The sequence below is a fragment of the Micromys minutus genome (assembly GCF_963924665.1).
Source record: "Micromys minutus genome assembly, chromosome: 31".
Lineage (NCBI taxonomy): Eukaryota > Metazoa > Chordata > Mammalia > Rodentia > Muridae > Micromys > Micromys minutus.
The window spans coordinates 24,296,544-24,317,219 of NC_137966.1; the positions used below are offsets into that span (position 1 = coordinate 24,296,544).

The window sequence follows — 20,676 nt, forward strand, 5'->3', positions numbered from 1 at the left end:
ACATAGCCTAGGTAAGGTCAGCTGTTTATCTGGTTGGTTACGTGTAAGAATGTGCTCTATGAAACCTCTCAGTGAGACAGGAAGCTTGCCTTCACAGACCCGCCTCGTAACAACGCACATTAGAGCTTGTCAGTGAAATCATTCCAGTCAAGTTTTCTCTCTTCAGTCCCTTCGGCACTTCATGCCGCCATTCCCAGTGAAGACCAAGCTTTGTCTTTACGGACCACTGCCGTGGCTGCAAAAGGGGGCTCACGGTGAATGCACTGCTGTTGCTGCATGTGTGGAAAATGGCTGCAGCACTCTGACTCAGGCAGCGCCTGGGAAAACAACAGTGGCAGCTGTCTGAAGCTTGCACTTCATGCTACAAGTCCATCAGTGGTGGTGCAGCCGCTGTGGACTTCCTGCAGTCTTGACAAATCCCTGTGAGGTCACATGACTTCCAGATGGAGGTCTGCAGGCATTATTGTGATACTGTGTGTGTGCCTCATGTGAGAATAACTAGAGCTTTTGTGAGAACTAAAAACTTTCTGTAAGCAAAGAGACGCCGAGAGACTCACAGACTTCTCCATCCCTCTTCCGCTCACTGCATTGTCTGAAGGCATCCCTGGTGCCATTTGCACTTAGTATTCCATACTTGTGGTGAGGTTGGCATGCTGGGGACAGTAGCTGCACACTGGGTCCACAGAGCAAGCCGACGGAAGCATCAAGTGAGAAGAATGTATTCTCTGTTCTGTGTACAGACTTGACAAAGAGTAAATGAACACACATATAATATTTAAAACCCCATCCTGGAAGTGTCTCCTTCTGCACATTTTGTTTGTAATAAAAACACTTCAGTGTGCCCCCTATGCCTTATGTTCCTCCTCTGACAGTATGTATGTATTATGTATCATGTTAAATGCTTGTGACAAATAACCTGGCATCACTATGTGCATCCTAACATGTAGTAAATTCTGTGTGAATTTAAGTATGGGAGGAGTCTGTCAGGAGGCAGCAGTCAGGCAAGTGAGGCTGCTTGCACAGGGGTCTTCCTGAGGGGTTCAGGGAAAGCATTTTAGAGCATCCTCTCGTGGCTCACCGAATTGCAGAAATCATACTTGAGTGGCCTTGCATTGGCTATAAACTACCTTATAGTACCTCTGTCTTTGTTTCTTTGGGAACCAGCCGAACAGACATGCTGAATAATTGAGTTTGGAAGCTTCTATGGCTTGCTGTAAGCGTGACATGTGGGGTTGGTGCAGTTTCAGAGCACCTAGCCAGGGTTCTCATCTTCCTCCAGCAACTAATCACACAGCCTGGAACAGGCTCTTGAAGCTCCTGAGTGCAGAGTACTGTTTGTGGGAGGTGGGACAATCCGTACGTCCCTTAGAGCTGTCATCATGGAGCTAAGAGCATGGGAAAGATTCATTGTGATGCAGACCGAATCAGTGATGACTGAAGCAGTGGCCCTGCTGAGGTGTGTGTGCCATGTTAGGAAGGAGCTTGCTGAGGTGTGTGTGCCACGCTTAGGAAAGAGCTCACTTTTGTATTGAACCCAGGGTCTCGTGCATGGCAGGCAGTCATGCCATCACTGAGCTGCGTGCACTTCCAGCCCCAGCGGGAACTTTCTCACTCACAAAGCAACCTTTGGTACAAGTGATGTTAAGGTTTGAAATGGTCCAATGCTGTCATCTTCTGACCATAAACTGCCAGACTTACCCAACTCAAGGAAGGTTGCATGCCACTGCTGGGTGCACAGTTCTGTGGTCTCTGGCAGGAGAGGGACTGCCAGAAGCAGGGCATCAGCATGGGTAGGGCTGCTCCTGAGGCTGACAGTGTCCTACTTGCCTTTCCAGGTGGCCGAGATGCATGGGGAGCTGATCGAGTTCAACGAGCGTCTACACAGGGCCCTGGTGGCCAAGGAAGCCCTGGTGTCCCAGATGAGGCAGGAACTGATTGACCTCCGAGGCCCGGTGAGTGCTCCCCACCAGCAAGCAAGTCCGAGCCCCTCTGCTGCCCACGGGCCCACTTCTGAGTTGGTCCTCATTCCTGCTGCTGCCAGTGACCTAGGACAGAGCAGGAACTGGACTCGCACACACCCTTGTGGAATCAGTCCTGCAGCTGTGCCATCAGCATTCCGTGCTCCTGCCACAGGGCTGTGCTCCCAGCTGACGGAAAAGCCTTCCTCTGTGTGTGTGCTCTGCTACATGACAGATTTCCAGTCAGGAAACAGGCTTGGCTTTGTGCTCTTAACTTGTCCCCATGTGGTCTGCTGGCACAGACCTCTAGATTGATCATTTTGGTTGTTTTTATTCAGTAGTTTGGTTTACAGAGCATCTGTATAGGAAGAGTCACGGGGCTTTTCATGCAGGCTGTTGACATTTTTGCTCATGTAATTGTTGTTGTGGGCTGACCTGTGAATTCTGGGATCTCTGTCCCCCTCCCCTTTTAAACTAGAGGGTACTAATTCCATCTCCTCAGACACTCTTGGTTGAGAACTGCTTGCTGGTTTACTTGGGTCATTTCCTCAGCTCCGTCATTCTGTGCCTGATGAAACACTACCTGTGATCAGTTGTGTCCTTTAGACATTCACTTTGTTCCCTGCCTTATAACATTTTGAGCTGGAGCACTGCCGGTTTGGATGCTGGTCCTTCCATGAATGCCTATCATAGCTTCATCTTCATTAGACACTTGCTATGCAAAGCAAGTTCCAAAGGTTGGCAGGGAAGTAGTGTGCACGTTCCAGTCTCCATTGCCAAGTTCAGCTCTCACCAGCCGGTGGCAGTTCTATTTCAGCATGCCACTTCCTGTTTCCCCTTCTGGAGTATTTATACCACTTCCTGTTTCCCCTTCTGGAGTATTTCAGCATACCACTTCCTGTTTCCCCTTCTGGAGTATTTATACCACTTCCTGTTTCCCCTTCTGGAGTATTTATACTACTTCCTGTTTCCCCTTCTGTAGTATTTCAGCATACCACTTCCTGTTTCCCCTTCTGGAGTATCTGAGTCAAATACTAAGTATTTTATCTCCGGCCATCCTACAGTATATGCCTAAAATAAGAAACTGCTATTCTATCTTGTTCTGCAGTATTTGGTTGATGTTCCTGGGAGGCCTGCTCTTTTCTGGGGGGAGGTAGAGGTGGGGTGGGTCTGGGGGACAGGGGTGGTGATGGGGGGGAAACTGAAGTGGGATGTAATGTAGGAGACACAAATTTAAAGTAAAGGAAAACACTTTTAAAAGGTTAGAAACTGTAAATGCTGTGCCACCCCTTCCTCTCATGGCCACTAAACCCTCTGGCCACTAAATCCTCGACAGCAGTGAGTATGAGTATTCAAATGTCCTACCATCTCATTTTTAAGTAAGTTCCTAAAATGTGGGATCCACATGAGGCTCACACATTGGAATTCATTGATTGTCTCATAGGTTCTTTTTCCTCATAATTTAAAAATGAAGGTAAGAGTACCTAACTCATCCCAACTATGTTAGCAGACAGCTTAGCCGTGTATTTCCTGTGTCCTGCAGCCATCCCACCATGATTCTCTGGGGACTGGCCACCTGCAATAACACACCAGTCCCTTCTTCCTCAGCCTTTGCTGTGCTAGTCCTGCTGTTGGGAATCTGCCTGCGGGGTCCTCCTCCTTTCTCTCTCCCTTGCACTAGGTCAGGACAACACTGGGTTGTTTCCATCTTGGAGTTTTACACGGACTTCCCTGATGGCCCCATGGATGGTGCTGTCATCGGCCTCCTGTTTTCATTTTCCTTAAGCTGATAATTGAGTCTGGATGTGTGGGATTGGTTTCATTTCACTGATGGTGTGATTCTGGTTGGACTGTCCCCTGTCAGCTGTCCCACAAACTCTGTGTCTATCCTCATGATGGCAGCATCTTGTCACCCCCTAGGTCAGTTACTCTGTGTCTCCATCAGGTTAGTGGCTTCTCTTCTTGATGCTTTGCTAGCCCTGTGAATAGGAAAGGGCAGTGAGTACTGAGTCTAGATGTCCTGATGCTGACCACTGTCTCCCATGAATAGAGCTTCTGTTTCTATGTCCAGCTCTGAGTGTTCAGGTTTCAGGGCCAGCTGAAGAGGAGGCCATGGGCAGACAGGAAGTGAGTAGTGGTCCATTTCTTAGAACACACATGTGAATTAGAATAACAAACCTAAAATAACCTGGATGGGAGGAGGGCAGAGTTCTGTGCCTCACACTTAAGGGGTGTGGTCCATCATGGCCGCCAGGAGAGGCCTGTGGCTGAGGCAGCTGGAGCTTGAGATGGCTGGTTACATGGCACAGGCATTCAGGAAGCAGAGAGGCTGAGCTGTAACCCCCTCCCCCTACTTACACCCAGTGGCCTGCTCTTTTCTGCTTAGACTCCATAGATCCTCAGCTTCTCCATAGTGAGGGAGCAGATGCTTCCACACATGGGCTTGTGAGCTGTTTTAGAGACAGCAGGACACTTACAAACGCAAGCATCATGATGCTGCACCCCAACTCCTTCAGTGCACACACTTCAGTTCCTGCTCTGGCCCAGCAGCCTCTGACAGCCATGTTCTGGGTATAGCTCTCTGGGTGGTACAGACACTCACAGACTGGTGAGGCTCAAAGGTCCCACTGTGTGCGGAGCAGGCACCCTGCTGTGTGCACTGGGAGGTTTGCTGTTGCTTCTTTAGCTTTTATGTTAAAAGTTTGTAAGCTTCTGTTACTGTTTTGATCACACTGACTGCTTTGCTCTGTGGAAGCATCAACTTGGAGAAAGCAGAGGTTCCTAAAAGCAGAACAGTGATTCCTACTTGTGAGGAGGACTCTGGTGGAAAAATATGTATTAGGCAAAAGTTGTCTTTGCTTCAGGGCCTCCCAGAGCGTTCCCCACAGGCCTGGCCACACAGTGTTCCGAGAAGTTCCTTCTCCAGGGACAGGGTTTCTAGGAAGGAATTCACAAGTCTTTTCTGAGAAAGGCGGTGGGAAAGCTCTGAGTTTCTATGGCTGACAGTTCCTGACACATTGCCTGCAGACCCATTGGAGGCTGCTGTACCTCAGGAACATGGCCTGGTCACTGCGTTGTGGGGCCCAAGAAAATGAGAGCACATGTGTGACCCCAGGTCATGGGGTAAGATAAGATGGGCATTCATTCCCAGGCCCTCCCGCCTCAGTCTCTGTAGTCTGCCTGGGGTGTTTGTCCAAACACTGGTTCCTAGGCCTGGGGCCCCACTGACCAGCCTGGCAGTGCACAGTTCATCTAGTTCATTCTGCCTCTCTTCTGCTCTCCCTTTCTTCTGCTCCTATTCCCCCCTTCCCCCTCTCATTCCCTCCCTTCCTCCCTCCCCTTTACTGCTTCTAAGTCTGTGTGCGTCTCTCTCCCTGTTTCTCTCTCTTCCTGCCTTTCTCTCGCCATGTCTGTCCATCTTCTCTGTAATTTCTGCCTCTGCTTTACCTTCCTGTGTCTAGTTCACCTCTTGTTGGCTCTGCCATCTATCCGTGTCTCCCCTTTGCACAAGTTCCCTATGCCCCTTCCCTGTCCCTTCCTTATGTCCTCTTTCTCATTGAATCCTGCCTAATAAACTTTCACAAGGCTCTGTGGTACAGCAGTAACTTCTGTTTAACTGAAAACCCATATGTCCCTCCTCTTCTTGAGATTTATTTCTGTGGTGTGTGTGTGTTTGTATGTGGTGTGTATGCACAAGTGTGTGTGTGTGTGTTTGTTTGTTTGTATGTGGTATGTATGCACATGTGTGTGTCTTTGTGTGTGATGTGTGTGCCCCTTCATGTGACTAGCCAGGCCCTTACCTATATGTGCTTGTGACCCTTTGTGTGACAATGCGTGTTATTCTAACTCATCCCTTCATGTCTGCATCTCCTTTTCCCCTGTGGACTGAGAGCTTTTATGTGGCAAGCACAATGTCTCCATGAGCATTTTCTCAGAGCCTGGAGCATGTACCATGTGGATCTGACCACATAGCTACGGTTGCTATCGTAACACCACTAACCAAAGCCTTCCATTGTCCTGAAAAGTGGCTTTCTGTCCTGCCACATCACAGACTTTGATCATCTCTACTGTGAGTACCCCCAAGTTTGCGCAGGACATTCCCTCTATTGTTCAGATGTCTAGCTGATTTGAGAGAAAGATGATTAAAATTTAGAGATGAGAGAGAGACCCATCCCATAGTTTGTAAGAAGGTTCACTTCAAAATGGGCGTATTTCTGCTCCTTTAAAATCTTCAGAGGGTCTGACTATTAGGGTTGATGTTGCATAAGGACAGAAGCTTAATAAGAAATTCACTTTTTGGCTTGGTGGCAATTGGCAAATCTCTAGTGATATAGTGCCAAATTGTCTGCTGCCATCTCTTGAAGCTCTGAACAGCACATATAGGTTATAAGAGGCTTTGGATTCTGTGCTTGGGCATGTGTGTTTCAGCCATCTGCTGCCGTACAGATTATTCTTAACAATGCTGTTAAGAAAGACTTCTAAAAGTGTGCCCTACGTAGAAGCTTAACACAGAAACATTAGTTTTCGACCCCAAATCATTTTGAAAAAAATGCTTGCCTTCTTCAAATTTCTCCATTTGAGGAATAAAAGCCCCTTCTTAGGTATAGCTTTGTTTTTCTGCTGATGGGCAGCTGCCCTTGTACCTTGACTTTGGATTGCATACCGGCACACCTCCTAACAAAGGATCGGCCTGGCTTAGCCCTTCCTCTCCTGAAGCCTGTGTTAAACTCTTACTCCTGGTGTGTGCTTATCAAGCATGGGGAGCTAGTTGCTGCTGAGTGGTGGGAGGTGCTGGAAATGCGTCTCCACTGTGACCAGTCCTGTGTCTGCTGGCAGGGTATGCAGCATTGCAGAGCTGTTTCAAGTGGCTGCTTTGCATGGAGTGTCCTCAAGGGCACACAGACCTGGGAGACATAACCTGTGCCCTTGAGGGAGTTAGCTCCAGAATACGTACTGTCTGATGTGCATCTATCTGCTTTGACTGTGCTGTTGTTTGGCATGGACACGAAGATGATTTTATCACCCAGAGCTTGAATGGAACACTCTCGGAAACTAGAGAATAAAATAAAATATGCCAGCCAAGCACTGGCGAGCTATCTTCTTGTTCAGGGATTTTGACAAACTTAAAGAGATCCCAGCTTGCCTTATTTTCATTCTTTTTTTTTTTTTTTTTTTTTTTTTTTTGGTCCTGATTAAGTGGCATTCTTTAGTTGTGCTGTTGAGGAAGTCACTTTGTTGCCAGCATGAATATGATGCCCAAGTGCAAGGTACCACAACCATCCTGTAAGAGCCAAGCTTGTAGCCAGTGCTTGCTACCCATGCCCTCTAGGGTGCAGGTATTTTCTTATTGGGGTGTGCGTGTGCGCATATGCATGTGTGTGTGTGTGTGTGTGTGTGTGTGTGTGCTCACACACTCCAGTGCAGGCATGTGTGTGACAGGATTGAGCCGTGAGCAGTGGAAGGGAAGCGTTCTCTCTGAGCTATATTCCCAGCCCTCTGTTTACCTTTCATTCTGAGACAGGGTCTCACAACATTGCTTAGCTTGCCTTGAGCTTGCTTTGTAGCCCAGGCTAGCCTTGAACTTGCGATCACCTTGACTTAGCTTCCTAAGTAACTGGAGTATAGGTTTGGTCAGAAAGCCTCGGTAATTGCCTTTTTTAGCTTAAGAGTTTATTAAGGCGAATTTATGAATACTTAAGGATGGAAATTACAGTCACAAAGAGTGTGGTCATGGCTCTTCTGCTCCATCGTTTTTTCTCCAGACTTGAGTAATTTTGAAATGCGAAAGAAAATTATTTGGAATTGTGATGCATCATGTACACTTTTGTACAAAAAGTGACTGTGGGAAGCTGTATGTTAGGTTTGTTCAAAATTAAGCTTGTAGCTGCCAAGGCAGGACTGACTGACTGTGCACTGGCAGGGGCTTCATCCCCTACCCCACTGCCAGCTGCTTCTGTAAAGCTTAACTTCAACCCTTTTGTTTTTTAAATCACGTTCAAAGGTTTCCAAATAACACAACAGAAAAAACATCCTGAAAGAGTTTCAGTAGTTCAGAGGGCAGAACATAGGTTCCTCTCTTCCAGTGACCTTGCTGTGGAAACTTCTGGACATCTTTCTTGCATACACATTGCATAGACTTAAATGTATATGCATATAAGTTACGCTTGCCTATTTTTAACTTCTGTGGGTTAATTATGCTGTGGGTTGTTCTGAGACTTGCCTGTCTCCATTCATGAATATGTGCTGTCTCCTTCATCTCTGTGCTTTCTGAACATCCTTGGAAGTCTAAGCCCACCCTTGGAGACAGACCTCCTCCATGGCTACAACTACCTCTTACTGCTTTGTTCTGACATCGCTTCTAACAATCACTAGTTTTATCAACAAATCTTTTGGCTTCTCTGGGAGATAAAGAAACCCTTAAAAGTGGGATGATGACCACAGCCTGCTTACAATAAAGGACAGCGTATTTTGTATTCCATGCCTCATCCCAAATGTAATGTATTAACAGTCCTGTGAGACAGACAGCATCCTTACCTCAGAGAGCTGGAAGGCCCAGGTGAGCTAAGTGCCCACGACTACCAAGTGAGGGAACCAACAGGTCTCTTGGTTTTCCAGAGTGGTTCTCATCTTTAGAGAAGACTAGTACCACCCACCAGGGAGAATGATGTGAGGTTTAAGTTTACAGAGTGCACCTTCAGATCAGCCATGTGGGAGGTCACGGCCCTGCATGCATGCCCGTGTTCTCACGGTGCACTCTCCTCATGACATTTATTTTCACTCAGCACAGAATTAGTTGTCTCTTCTCCATTCGTTTCCTCTTTACTTGGCTGAGCTCCTGGCATCTGCTACAAGGCTATTAAATATTTATTGAACAAGTGGCTGTTAGTTTCCACATCTTACCAAGCATCCTCACTCTGAATGTCCAGAACACGCTCCCTGAATTTGACTGACACTTAGAATTTCAGCCCAGCTCTCGGTATCTATCAGTCTGGAGCTGACCATGTTGCCCCTGTCATCTTTTTACCTTGCTGTCAAGTGTAAGGAGCTATGGCAGCAATTATCACCCTGATTTCTTTGGTACCTACATTGAAAATGTTTCTAATTTGGGTAAGAAGTTATCCATCAGTCATGGGAGAACTTGAACATTTTGTAGGGGCTTTCAAAAAAGCCAGAGCTCAATAGAGAATCCTGTGGAGGAGGAAGGAATGGAAAATGGAAACTGCTCTGCCTCTGATCTTGACATCAAGAACACATACCAAGGCTGCCCTGAAAGCTACAGAGTAGCTGGCGTGATGGAGGATTCTGGGCTCTCAGACTCTGAGGCATGCCATCTAATGTTAATGATGACAAGAGTTTCTCTTTTATCCTGGGTAGCATGGCTGGACACAGGATCCATGATTCACTTTCCTCAGACTCAGTTTTCACATCTATAAATGGGGGTCTAATATGTTAGTCAGGGAAGACTGTGTTGTGCTATAGTAACAAACAGTCCCGATATGTCACGATGGGAAACCGATGTTTCTGTCTCTGTCTTGTTGCTTCTCCTTCATGGATATCAGGGACTGTGCTCCATGGTTTCCATTCTCCTTGACCCAGACCTAGGCTAGCTCAAGAAACACGGAGACTGTCTTTCGAAACCTCCACCCATAGGTAGAATGTATCATTAATAAAGCAAGCCCTCTGGAGTCCAAGAAGAGAAGGCAGAATTCCTAAGGAGTATCTGGAGGGCTCCACAAGCTGGGTGTGCCTTCGAGGGCATGGCTGGAGGGTCTAGTCAGTGCTTGGTCCTTGGGTCCTGGGCCATAGTGCTGGCGTCAGCGGGAATGATGCATGGTGGGGAAGTGAGGCTCGTTTCATTGTACACATGAGCTGAGTCTTTCAGTTGCCTGTGTACTCAGTCCTGGCCTGGAAGAGTCAAGGCCCATGTGGTGTGTGTCCTGAAGGAGTGCTCCCCTTGGAAGGCGGGTTGAGTTGCTTCCTCTGAGTTTTCATTTTCAGGCCTTGGCCTTGCTGTGAAAACTTACAGACTGACATGAAATAGGATGTTAGCTGGGAGGTGTCTGGATCTGTGGTGTCCACCACTTAGAACACCTTCAGTGGAAGACAACAGGCTGGACAGGCCTCAGCAAAGCTAGACACCATGCTTCAGATAAATACAAACTGTGGAGCCATGGAATAGCCTATCTGTAGCCTCACTGCCCCTTGCCACAGCTATCTTATCCTTCCGTGGTCAGCAGCAACTCCAGGAATAGCCCAGTGTATCATTGAAAGAGTGAACCTCAGCCCCAGCATCAGAAACAGCCCTGGGACCAGTATGGCAGAGTTGGCTTAGCGCACTGCACCACCTAGAACCAGTCTCTATGGGCAGAGTAGGCTACACTGGTTAGCTTGAGTTATTTGGTGTCCATATATGGGTTAAATCAGCCAGTGGGATGATTTCCCAGGAAACAAATGGATGCCAAGCAGCAGGCAACCATAGTCTGCCCCTTTTCCTACCTCTTCCTCTCCTCAGGAAATATGGAAGTTCTGAATAGCAAAATGACTGTGCCTGCTGTTGCTCAGCCTGCTAGACAGAGTGGAGACGGGTTGTCTAGCAGAGCTCCTGTTTGCTGCTTTGACTTGTCTCAAAAAACACCTTGTATAACAATCACCAAGTTCAAAAGAGGGGAGTGCCACACCTGGGGAGGTGTGATCATCAAGGGGCTGTTAGACATCACCATGAGCGTCCTTAGCAGAACTTATTTGCTGTTTGTTGACAAAATGGATTAAAAAAATAGGCCAGTTTCTTCCCGGAAGGGAGATTATTTGTTACATTTGCAAAGATTGTTTTTGCACATAAGGTCACATTAATAAGGTTTGAGTTTTCTGATGTAGATGTGATAACATCTTTTAGTGGTAACATTCAACCCCCTGTAGCTACTATTACAGAAAAAGAACCATTGAGAACCACCATACTTACATATACTCTTGTTTCCATGCACAGCGTCTGTCCCAGTGAGCTCTGTGGTTCTCCTAGGCCGTACACTAAGGTCAGAAGGACACTTGTAGTTGTGGAGCATCATCCTGGCGGCGGATGACACTACGTGTCTTGGTGTCTACATGAGCATCAGGCGCGTGGTTCCATGATCCGCTTCTTCCGTTGGGCTGTTCAGACCCTGCTGCACACCGGGCAGGGAATGGCAGAGCAGAGCAGAGCCAAGTTCTGGCATCGGATGCACACTGGGTGGGGAAGGATGAAGCAAACTCCAGGATAGGCAAATCAGCAGGATCCTGGTCCAGCAGTGAATGCCAAGCGAGGAAGGGTCTTCTCTGAAGATTCCAGTGTTGCAGCTCTCTTAGACAACATCCACTGAAACAGCTTGTGTATAGACACTTTCTTTGGGGTGAATCAAGGTGTATACATACATACACACACGCACATATGCACATATGCATATATATGTGTGTGTATATATACACACGTATATATATAAACCTTCATTGGCTGAGGTACCTCATTTGCATAGAGAGGCATTCCAAGAAGTTCAACCTGGCTTGTGTGAGGCTGTCCTTCCTAACAGAGGATCTGATTGCAGGTTGGAACGTGATATAAATTTTTGGGATAAGTGCCAATAACAGGGGAGTGTGTGGGTTTGTGATATTATGGCTGACACTCAAAACGGGTGACTGATTTCAAGGTCAGATCTCTGGGTGTCCAAAATCCTAGGTGCTGCTGGTGACTATCCACCCCTGAGCAGTAACAACTGGAAAGAACAGCGCCTGCTGCTTGCTGCTTGCTGCTTGCTCTCAGCAGGTGATTCTCATGCCCCACACCAGGTCTGCTCTGCTCTATGTAGGCAATTAGTTCTCCTAGTGCCCCACACCTGCCCTCCAAGGCGCCTTTCGTCCCTCTGCTTCCCAAGAGGAAAGCGTGTAGCTTGTGCAAGGCAGCAAGCTGAGTCTTAACTGGTCTTCATAAAAGCCAAACTTATTTAGATAAGGAAAGAAATCCAAACAGATTTTCCCAGAGAACCAATACATACCACAAATGTTGCAGAATTTAGAAAAAAAAATACAAGAGCTTTATTGATTAACCACCTCAGAAATACTTTTTCCTCTTCTTTTTTTTTTTTTTTCAGGCTTGTTCTTTTGTAACACAGTTCATTCAGCCATTCCTCTAGCCCAAGTGAATAAAACTTAAACACTTTGTTTGAAAAAAATTGTCATATAAAAGATTTTTTTCCATTGTGTACTGGTGTATTCACCACTAAAGTTGTATCTCTCTCTACCTGCTTTGTCAGTCATCTCTCCATCATTTATCAATTACTCGTCAATCATTCATTATCAACCTACACACCTACCCATCGTTCAGCCACCCGTCTCTGCTGTCCATCTTCTGCTACCCTCTGTTTGTCCGTCCATCATGTATCACTCACCCACCCACCACTTATGCTTCAGTTTTCCATCAACCATCCAGCCACCTTCACTTGTTATTAGTTTTTAAAAGTTGCAGACATCACACATTTCTTCCTAAGGTTCATGCTGAACTCTAGCCGTCCCAGAATGCCTTTTCCTGCTTCTTTCTGGTCTCTCCATGATCCCCACCAAGAGGCAAGTATTCTTCCATTTTATGCATATAAAATTGCATGGCTATTAAACTTACATTGAAAAAGTTAATAACTTGCATTACACATAGCAAAAATGTGAAGGTTCCATGTTTTACCAAAAGGAACGCATTTTCCTTCTGATCTTTGTTTCCAATGAATGTCCTTGCTTCCACAATACTCTGTCCAAGTGCAGAGGTGCAGAAAGCTCACTCCTTCATAAAGAGAGTGGCTTCCCTGCAACCTGTTTTGTGTCAGGCTTTGGCTTTGGTATTCTGTCTTAAACCATTCCTCATTAGCAGAGGAGGAGGGTTGCAGTTTTCCTGGGAGCTGTGTGGTCTCACCCTGGCTATGTTTATATAACTATTCAAGACTTCCTTCCAGGCCCGTGTTACTGTGAGCAGCTTATTTGCACAGGAGGAAGCTGGTACCCATCTATGTAAACTGGATCGTTTACATATGCTCTTTGTTTCCCTCCCCCAGCCATCCATTCATCTGCCTCTCCATGTGGACGTCTACTCCTTGTCTATGCAATGCAAACATTCAGTGAGCAATCTCATACAGGCCTAACGCCATCTTGGGGGTCTCAGAATGTTGCTCCTGAAACCCTCATAATCTTCTGAGGGAAAGTGATCCATCAAAAATAAATCCACTGAAGCTTTTTGCGCTGCACAGAAGATAAAATAAAAAGGCTCTTAGTTGCTACCTCTTAAATCTTTGGCCTTAAGGACTTTTTAAAACCACAAGCATCTGATGCCTATAATTGTATATTTGTAAACCAGGTGAATTAACAAACAGGCAGACACAGAATCTTGCATGTAGTTCAGCCTCTCCGAGTCCTCCTCTTGGTGGTGAGAGTGCAGGTCATCATGGTTCCTTCTGCAGCTGCCTTTGAATAGCAGTGCCCTCTCACACTTAGTTCCTTAGTGTAAAATGAAGTGAGAAAGCAGAGTGTCAGTGGGTTGAAAAATGGTTCTCCCTTTTGACTGAAAAAAAGAGGGGGAGAGAGAGCGAATTGCTTATGGGAAGGATATTTGAAAACCAGTGCATGGGAGAATGGCTGCACATACAGATCGCTGTGCCATTTCATGGTCCGGACATGTGTTCATTGTGACTGTCATGTTTTCTTCTTGCCTTTTCTTTAGAGCAGTGAATCTGAGAACTTTGAAATTGAAAGACAAATTAAACTGCTTTCTTTGGTTCTTTCTTGTCCCCAACCACATATGAAGATTTTTGAATTGCTGCACAGCAGCTTAAAAATTGATTGACACTTCAGAGTGGAAATATAGCTTATATTATGATTCATTCATACAGTCAGTACCCGTGCTGTGCCAGGTGCTAGACCAGGCTGCTGCGTGTCATGTGAACTGGTTGATGTGGCAAGCAGGAAAATGCAGACTGCTCTCTGAGCTCGCCGAAGAGTAGGGGCAGTCATAGAACGCCAGTGTGGACTGATGGCACTCTGGGACAAGTGGATGGCAGAGGGGGAGGTGGAGCTCTGTCAGCGGTACTCTGCAGCCAGACCCCTGAGCGTGAACTGTGTCAACCCTCGGCTCCTGAGAGGCAGAGTGTGAGCAGTGAGGATTCTGTTGTGTGAGGCAGCAAACCTTTGTAAGTGCCTGAGCACGGACCCTACTGCTGGCACTTAGTGACTTGTTATGTTTCCTTGGACAGTTTTCGTGGGCTTGTGTTACTGTTTGTCAAACCACCCAAAAAGGTAATGACTTAAAAAAGCATAACCAGGCTGAAGAGATGGCTCAGGGGTTAAGGACACTGACTGCTCTTCCAGAGGACTAGGGTTCAAATCCCAGCACCTGCAGGGCAGCTCACCCGTCTGTAACTCCAAGATTGGGCTCCACCACTTATACATGCATGCAGGCAAACACTAGAGCACCAAATGAACATGAAATAAAGGTTTAACAAAATCATAACCAAACTGGGCATGGTGGCAAATGCCTGTAATCCTGGCACTTAGGAGTCTTAGACAGGAGGATTCCAAGTTGAAGGATTTGTTTTTCATTGGTTAAAGAATTAAAACCAGGCAAAATTTAAATTTTATTGGAAATTTTGAGCTGAGTCATGGCAGAACTACCACACAATACTGGGGAAACCGGCATTCTTCCTTGGGGTTCTTAGTCTCATAAAAAAATTTAAGAGTGGAGCCAAAAGGAATCTCAAGGACAATTTATCTGAGTTTAAAAGAAAACAACAACAAACCCCAAACCTTAATGCAGGTCAGCTGTATACCCTGGAGCTGCTCATGGTGTGGGGTCCCTAGCAAGCTCCGTTGCCAGTAGAGAAATGAGCCATGTGAGAGCAAAGATGGAAACTCACTGCTCGGTGGGACCTATTCATCCAGGCTGTTCCAACCTCTGGAATAAGGCTTAGGGCATAGCTACACTGGAAACTCCATTGCCAAAAGCATGTCTTTTGCAAGGTACCTGTGACCTCTTCCACAAGAACGGGTCTGTTGCCTGAGAAACTATGGTCAGGAGTCTGGGGGATTCTGGTGAAGCCTGACTCCACAGATAGTAAAGGTTATGAACATATCTATCTATTCTCAGGCCTCTGGATGGAAATAGGCATGCACATTCCTTCCCTTAAAGAGAAAAACCTGCACATTTAAAGTTTCTATATTGATATCTGTAAGCGTATGGACCTCATCCCCTCTCCACATAGGAGGAGAATAGAAAAGAAAAAGGGGGAAAAAGCAGGCATGGAGGTCAGTCATGTGACAGCAGGCATGGAGGTCAGTGTGTGACAGCAGGCATGGAGGTCAGTGTGTGACAGCAGGCATGGAGGTCAGTCATGTGACAGCTGGCAGCTACATGGAGGGAGCTTTTGAGAATAAGTAGAAAGGCCAAAGCACCAAGGGAATCAGACTTAGGCTCTGACAGCACCAGAAAGAGACAAACCCAAGGAGGAACAGAGAGAGAAAGAGACAGAGGCCTTTCTAAGTCAGAATTCTGAACAGTAGGCAAATCCTACTGAGCCCCATGGCAGCTTCTAGGGACTGCACCAGGGACAGAAGTGATTTCACAATGAACCAGGTCCTTGACCTGCTCAACTGGATTAACTTTCAAGAGAGGAGACAAGGGCTTGTCTCCACCTAGAGGTGGATTCCATTTCTTACTAGTGTCTGGTGAGAGTTGAATGCATGGAATCACTGGGACTCCTGAGCAGGCTGGGCCTGGGCTGTGCTCCTGACACCCGTGTTTCCTCTTGTGTGTTCTTGTGAGTCCTCACAACTTCTCTGTGGATAGAGATGACACCAGGGCCCACAGCTGCTGGCTGGAGGTGGGCTCTGTGTGGACTTGCTTTGTAGCACAGGGAGCTTTTGATGACGTGATTTCTTGTTATTTTCCCCTTATGGCTGTGGGTATGGGTTTGCTTTTTGATTTTGAGGCAGGATCTGTCTCACTGTCTGGGCTGAACTTGAGCTGTATAACAGTACTCCGTTGAGTGCTCAGTAATGTAGTGGGGCAGTGCACGTGGTGTCTAGATGGTACCCTCAGCACTAAAAAGGAAAGATAAACACTGGCGTGGGCCGCAGAGGAAATCTGGCATCACTTTAGACAGGGCAGAAGGGAAATTTTACATGGCCTTTGACCATGACTCTCCAACACCACTGTAGTTGAAGAGCCTGGCCTGGTCACCAGCCTGACTCCCCAAAGGCTCCCAAGGTCACAGCCTTTTCTTCCAAGCAGCCTCTCCAGTATTCGGGAAGACACATAAATATCTCCTGGCTTCCTGATCCTGATAATGCCACAGAATTAGAAGAAAAGCCTCTAAGTCGGCAGGACTTACCAACTCTGAGCACTTATATTCACTGTCTAGAATGTTCTCAGAAAACCATCATCCCTGAGGGACACTTACTGTCAGGAAAACACCTGGTGCCACCTCCTCCTCTTTGAGGAAGCACTTTGCTCTGTACTGGCAGCTTGCTGACTGCCTCTGTCTTCTTTCCTTCCCTCTGGTTTGCCCTTGGCATCTGCTTTGTGGGACTCGCACATTCAGAGGCTTTTCTGCGGTAGGCTCTCTGGGGATGCTATCCTTAAGATAGCAGCTCTGATGTACTGGTTATCCTTACCTGCGAGCCCTTCCTCAGTTAAGCCTGAAGAACGGTTTCTAGCCTCAGGTGCACTGTACATAAGGGTCACACGGCTGAGAGGCAGGGCACATGGCCTTAGAGCCCTGGCTCTGTCCTGGCCTTTCCCTCATGTTCAGTGACTCTGAAGGCAAAACCTTTTCCATATGACTTTCTGCAACTTAGTAAGTAGCAATAAGCCCAGAAGAAGCTGGAGAAAGAATATTTACCTTAATAATATGATAGATACACAGATTACCCTAGAGTACATATTAATGAAAATATCATCATTATAGAATACTGACGAAAAGCTTAAAATAGGTAGTGCAGTCTCATCTGAATTTGCTATCATCTTCTAGTTGTGTTTTGTTCACACAGACATGGCTGTACTTATGGGCCACACTGGCCATGTGTATTTCCCTCATTGCTTTTGAAAAAGGCTAAGCTTTTTTTATATGCTATTAAACTTTTATCAAAAGTACACTTTGTGTAGCTACCACACTTTTATTCAAGGTTTTAACAGGCAGTACTCTATTTCAAAATGCATGTATGGTAAGAGGCTAAAGATGAAGCTCACTTGGTAGAGTGCTTGCTCAACATACACAAAGGCCTAGCTTCCATTGCCAATACCACATTAATCAGCAGTGGTGCACACCTGTAATCCCAGAACTGGGAAAGCAGAGGCAGGAGGATAAGAGTTCAAGGTTACCCTCAGCTATATGGAGTGCTCAAAGCCAGCCTGGGCTACATGAGAGCCTGTCTCAAAACAACAACAACACAAAATGGGTATAATGATGAACAGCAGGGGCCCAGTGCCACCCCAGCTCTCACAGCACATCTGCCGTCAATACCTTGAGTTTAACATCTGCAGGTTTGGGATGCAAAAGCAAACAGGTACTAGGTAGGTCTCACCTCTCCATATTGCCACCCTAGTTATGTTTGGCTTAGATCTGAACCAGGGTTTTTCTCGTTTACAGATCTGTCTTACAGATGTACGCATAATGTAGAGAAAGTCAACTCCTTGAGAATCATCTCAGAAGATAGCTCATTCCATCTTATGGAAAGAAGAGTCTCTCTCAAGCTCACTCTGTACCTACTGTTAGTGGCAAAATCATTTTAAGAGGCCTCCGTACATGGCCCCTTTTCTGTAGATAGCATTGTTAAAATAGTTGAATAGTTTATATACATTTCTATAATCAAGAACACCTGAGATTTGGGTTTGGTTTATACTGGGGATGGAATACAGGCCCTCTCATGCTTGCAAATGCTCTACCACTGAGCTACCCCCTGCTGCTTGAAGGATGATCTCTGGCAGACATTTTGGTTGGCGTGGGGTTGTTACTCCTAGGTCAGTTTTGGCTAAAGGTTCCCTCTTAAAGGATGGCATTTTTAAGGGATCTTGGTACCTGTAGCCTCCTGCTTTCTGAATTTGTTATATCTGCTCTTTCCAGCCACAAATGTGATAGTCACAAAAACAGCAATGTGACAAAAGAGCCCAGTCATCAAGACCTTGGAGGAGTGAGGAACACGGTACTGCTCTGTGAGAATGGAGTCTGTCTGCTTCCTGAGTCTCCTGAACACAGAGCGCTCTCAGTTAACTGCCTCCAAAAAATTCCTCACAAACACACCCAAAGGTGCCTCACCAGTCTTCTAGATGATTCCCAGCGTTTCTCAGAGAATTGATTTGCTCAGGACCTTGGAGCCATGGAGAAGGCAGGCTGATGTTTGGTATGAAGCCGCTTAGGTTAAGACCCTGGCTTCCACTCACTCATGCTCCTGTTTCCACAGCCGGGCTGTTCTCTTCACGGAGCACCGTCGGTCTCCAGCCCTCCTTAGCTGGTTTCTTTTTCATTAGAGGCCTGAGCTAAACAGACCTGGCTTGTATTTGCTTCCCAGACGGAAGCTCCAAGTCTGGATTCACTTGTTAGTTGAGGGGAACAGCACTTTGTGGAAATTGATGGCGTAGTGGATAATTTCCCCTTGCTTCCCCATGCTCATCTCTGGTCCAGGTACTTCCCTTTCTGTGTCTGGTTCCTTAAAGTCCTAGGCAACGCCAGCCAGATGGTAAGAAGCCCCACCCTGGGTGGAGGGATAACACCATCATCGTTTTAGCAGCTACCGGCACGGCTCAGGTGGTCAGAGCATCGCTATTTTAAGCCCTTGTGCCAGCCCTGACAACTCAGTCCAATGTTGGGGCTACAGTATCACTGGTGGTCCTCACACTTGCCTCATGGTAAGGACCATCACGACACTGTCTGATTTCTGTCACCAATCATGTTTTAACATAGCTCTTGTCAGTCAGGAGCCTCCATGTTCTTTCTGCCTGGACTGCACATATATTATGGGGCAAAAGGACAGCCATTTTGAGGAAGCAGTGGCCTTTTTCGCTCACATACTGGGTGTGACATTGATAATACTCTTCATGCTGACAATAGATATTTTTTGATTGCACAGATGAGATCTTACGTCACCTAATTAGTCCCTTATAGCTCCAAAATTACATGCTTTTATATGTTTGTGATTATCTCAATAGGATTAACAGTGCTTTTTCTGTAAATATAACTGAGACCATACATGGCAGCATGTTTTCATGACTGCAGTATTATTCCAGCCAGTCCTCCATGACATCTTACTGTTTTCCAGTACCTGCTTCCCCCCTCATTCTGAGAGGAAGTGTTCGAGGACAGGCGAGAAAGGAGTCTTTGGTGAACTGTGGTAACCCATGCATTCATCCCTATGTCTTCCTTTTCCCTACTGCAGGTGCCTGGAGATTTGAGCCAAACATCTGAAGACCAGAGTTTGTCGGATTTTGAAATGTAAGTCCATGCAAATTCTCTTGAGAGGCCTTTAGGGAGTGAGCCCTGATCCTGGTCCACATCTGGAAGTCTACAAAGGAGGCAGAAAGGCCTGTGAGGTTCACACAGGGTCCGTTTGGTCGTAGAGCTGGGAAAGTTTCCTGACGCCCAGGCCAGCCAATGTGCTTTATTCTCTCTTGAGCCTTAACATCATTTTAGCTTTGACCTGACATTTAAAATTGGGAAGGTGTTACACAGTGTTTTAACTTTTTACTTCTGCAAGGCCACAGTCAGCAGAGCAGGCCAGACGGTCCATTTGCACAGGCACACACTCTGCTCTTCACCTCCGTACAGCCCATGTTCCCTGCTGCTGTCCACTCCACCCGAGTCTGCGTCTGCGCCTGCGTCTGCGCCTGCGCCTGCGCCTGCGCCTGCGCCTGCGTCTGCGTCTGCGCCTGCGTCTGCACCTGCGCCTGCGCCTGCGTCTGCGCCTGCGTCTGCGCCTGCGCCTGCGTCTGCGCCTGCGCTGCTTTTGTCTGTCTTTGATTCTGTGCGAACACTATGCTGGGAATCTCTGAGAGAACAGTTACAGTTAGTCTTCAGACACTTTCTGTTTGGTGACCCATAGGCTGGCTCCCCAGACCCCTCAGGAACAGGCCCAGCGCCAGGAGGGTCCTCCTCTATTTCTTGATTTAGTTATGGTCAGTGGGTACATGTCTAGCCTCTCTAGTTTCAGACCCAGAAATTTAAGGCCCACTGGACACAGTGAGCCTTTGTCTCAACAACAAAAGCTCTGCCTCCCTAGGCAAAGGGTAATTCAGAGAGGCTACTTTTAGAGCATGGGGGACGCAGTACATTGGAAAGAACAGTTTGTTTACAGCCAGATTTGTGTTGAAATCTTTTCACTGACTTACAACATTGTGATCCCAGAGAAGCCCCTGTCTCTGAGCCTTAGTGATCCCTTTTATATGGTAAAAGTCCCAGAACCAGTTTTATGGAGTATGTTAGCACTAGAGTGAGACTGTGGCCAGCACAGGACATTTGTCTTTGAGGCTGCCATGGAGGTGGATATGGTAGAAGAGAAAATGGGGGAAGGGGAGGAGAATGATCAAAGTCAAAACTGAGCTTGACCCTCCAGCATATATACCCTGGCCACAGTCAGAACAGTTCTGTGACAATCGGAGCTGCACATCCCATTTACAGTCATAGAGCAGCTGGACAGGTCAGGAAGGTAACTGAACCTGAGCAATACC

General features: G+C 46.8%; 1 protein-coding gene across 1 annotated transcript in view; it reads left to right on the forward strand.

Annotated features, from left to right (window-relative positions):
• Window positions 1-20,676, forward strand: part of SNX29 (sorting nexin 29) — a 373,799-nt gene that overhangs the window by 263,695 nt on the left and 89,428 nt on the right. The window contains exons 16-17 of the mRNA XM_080942329.1: window positions 1,836-1,952; window positions 19,389-19,444. Coding sequence (XP_080798455.1) covers window positions 1,836-1,952; window positions 19,389-19,444 — 173 coding nt within the window. The remainder of the gene's footprint in view (window positions 1-1,835; window positions 1,953-19,388; window positions 19,445-20,676) is intronic.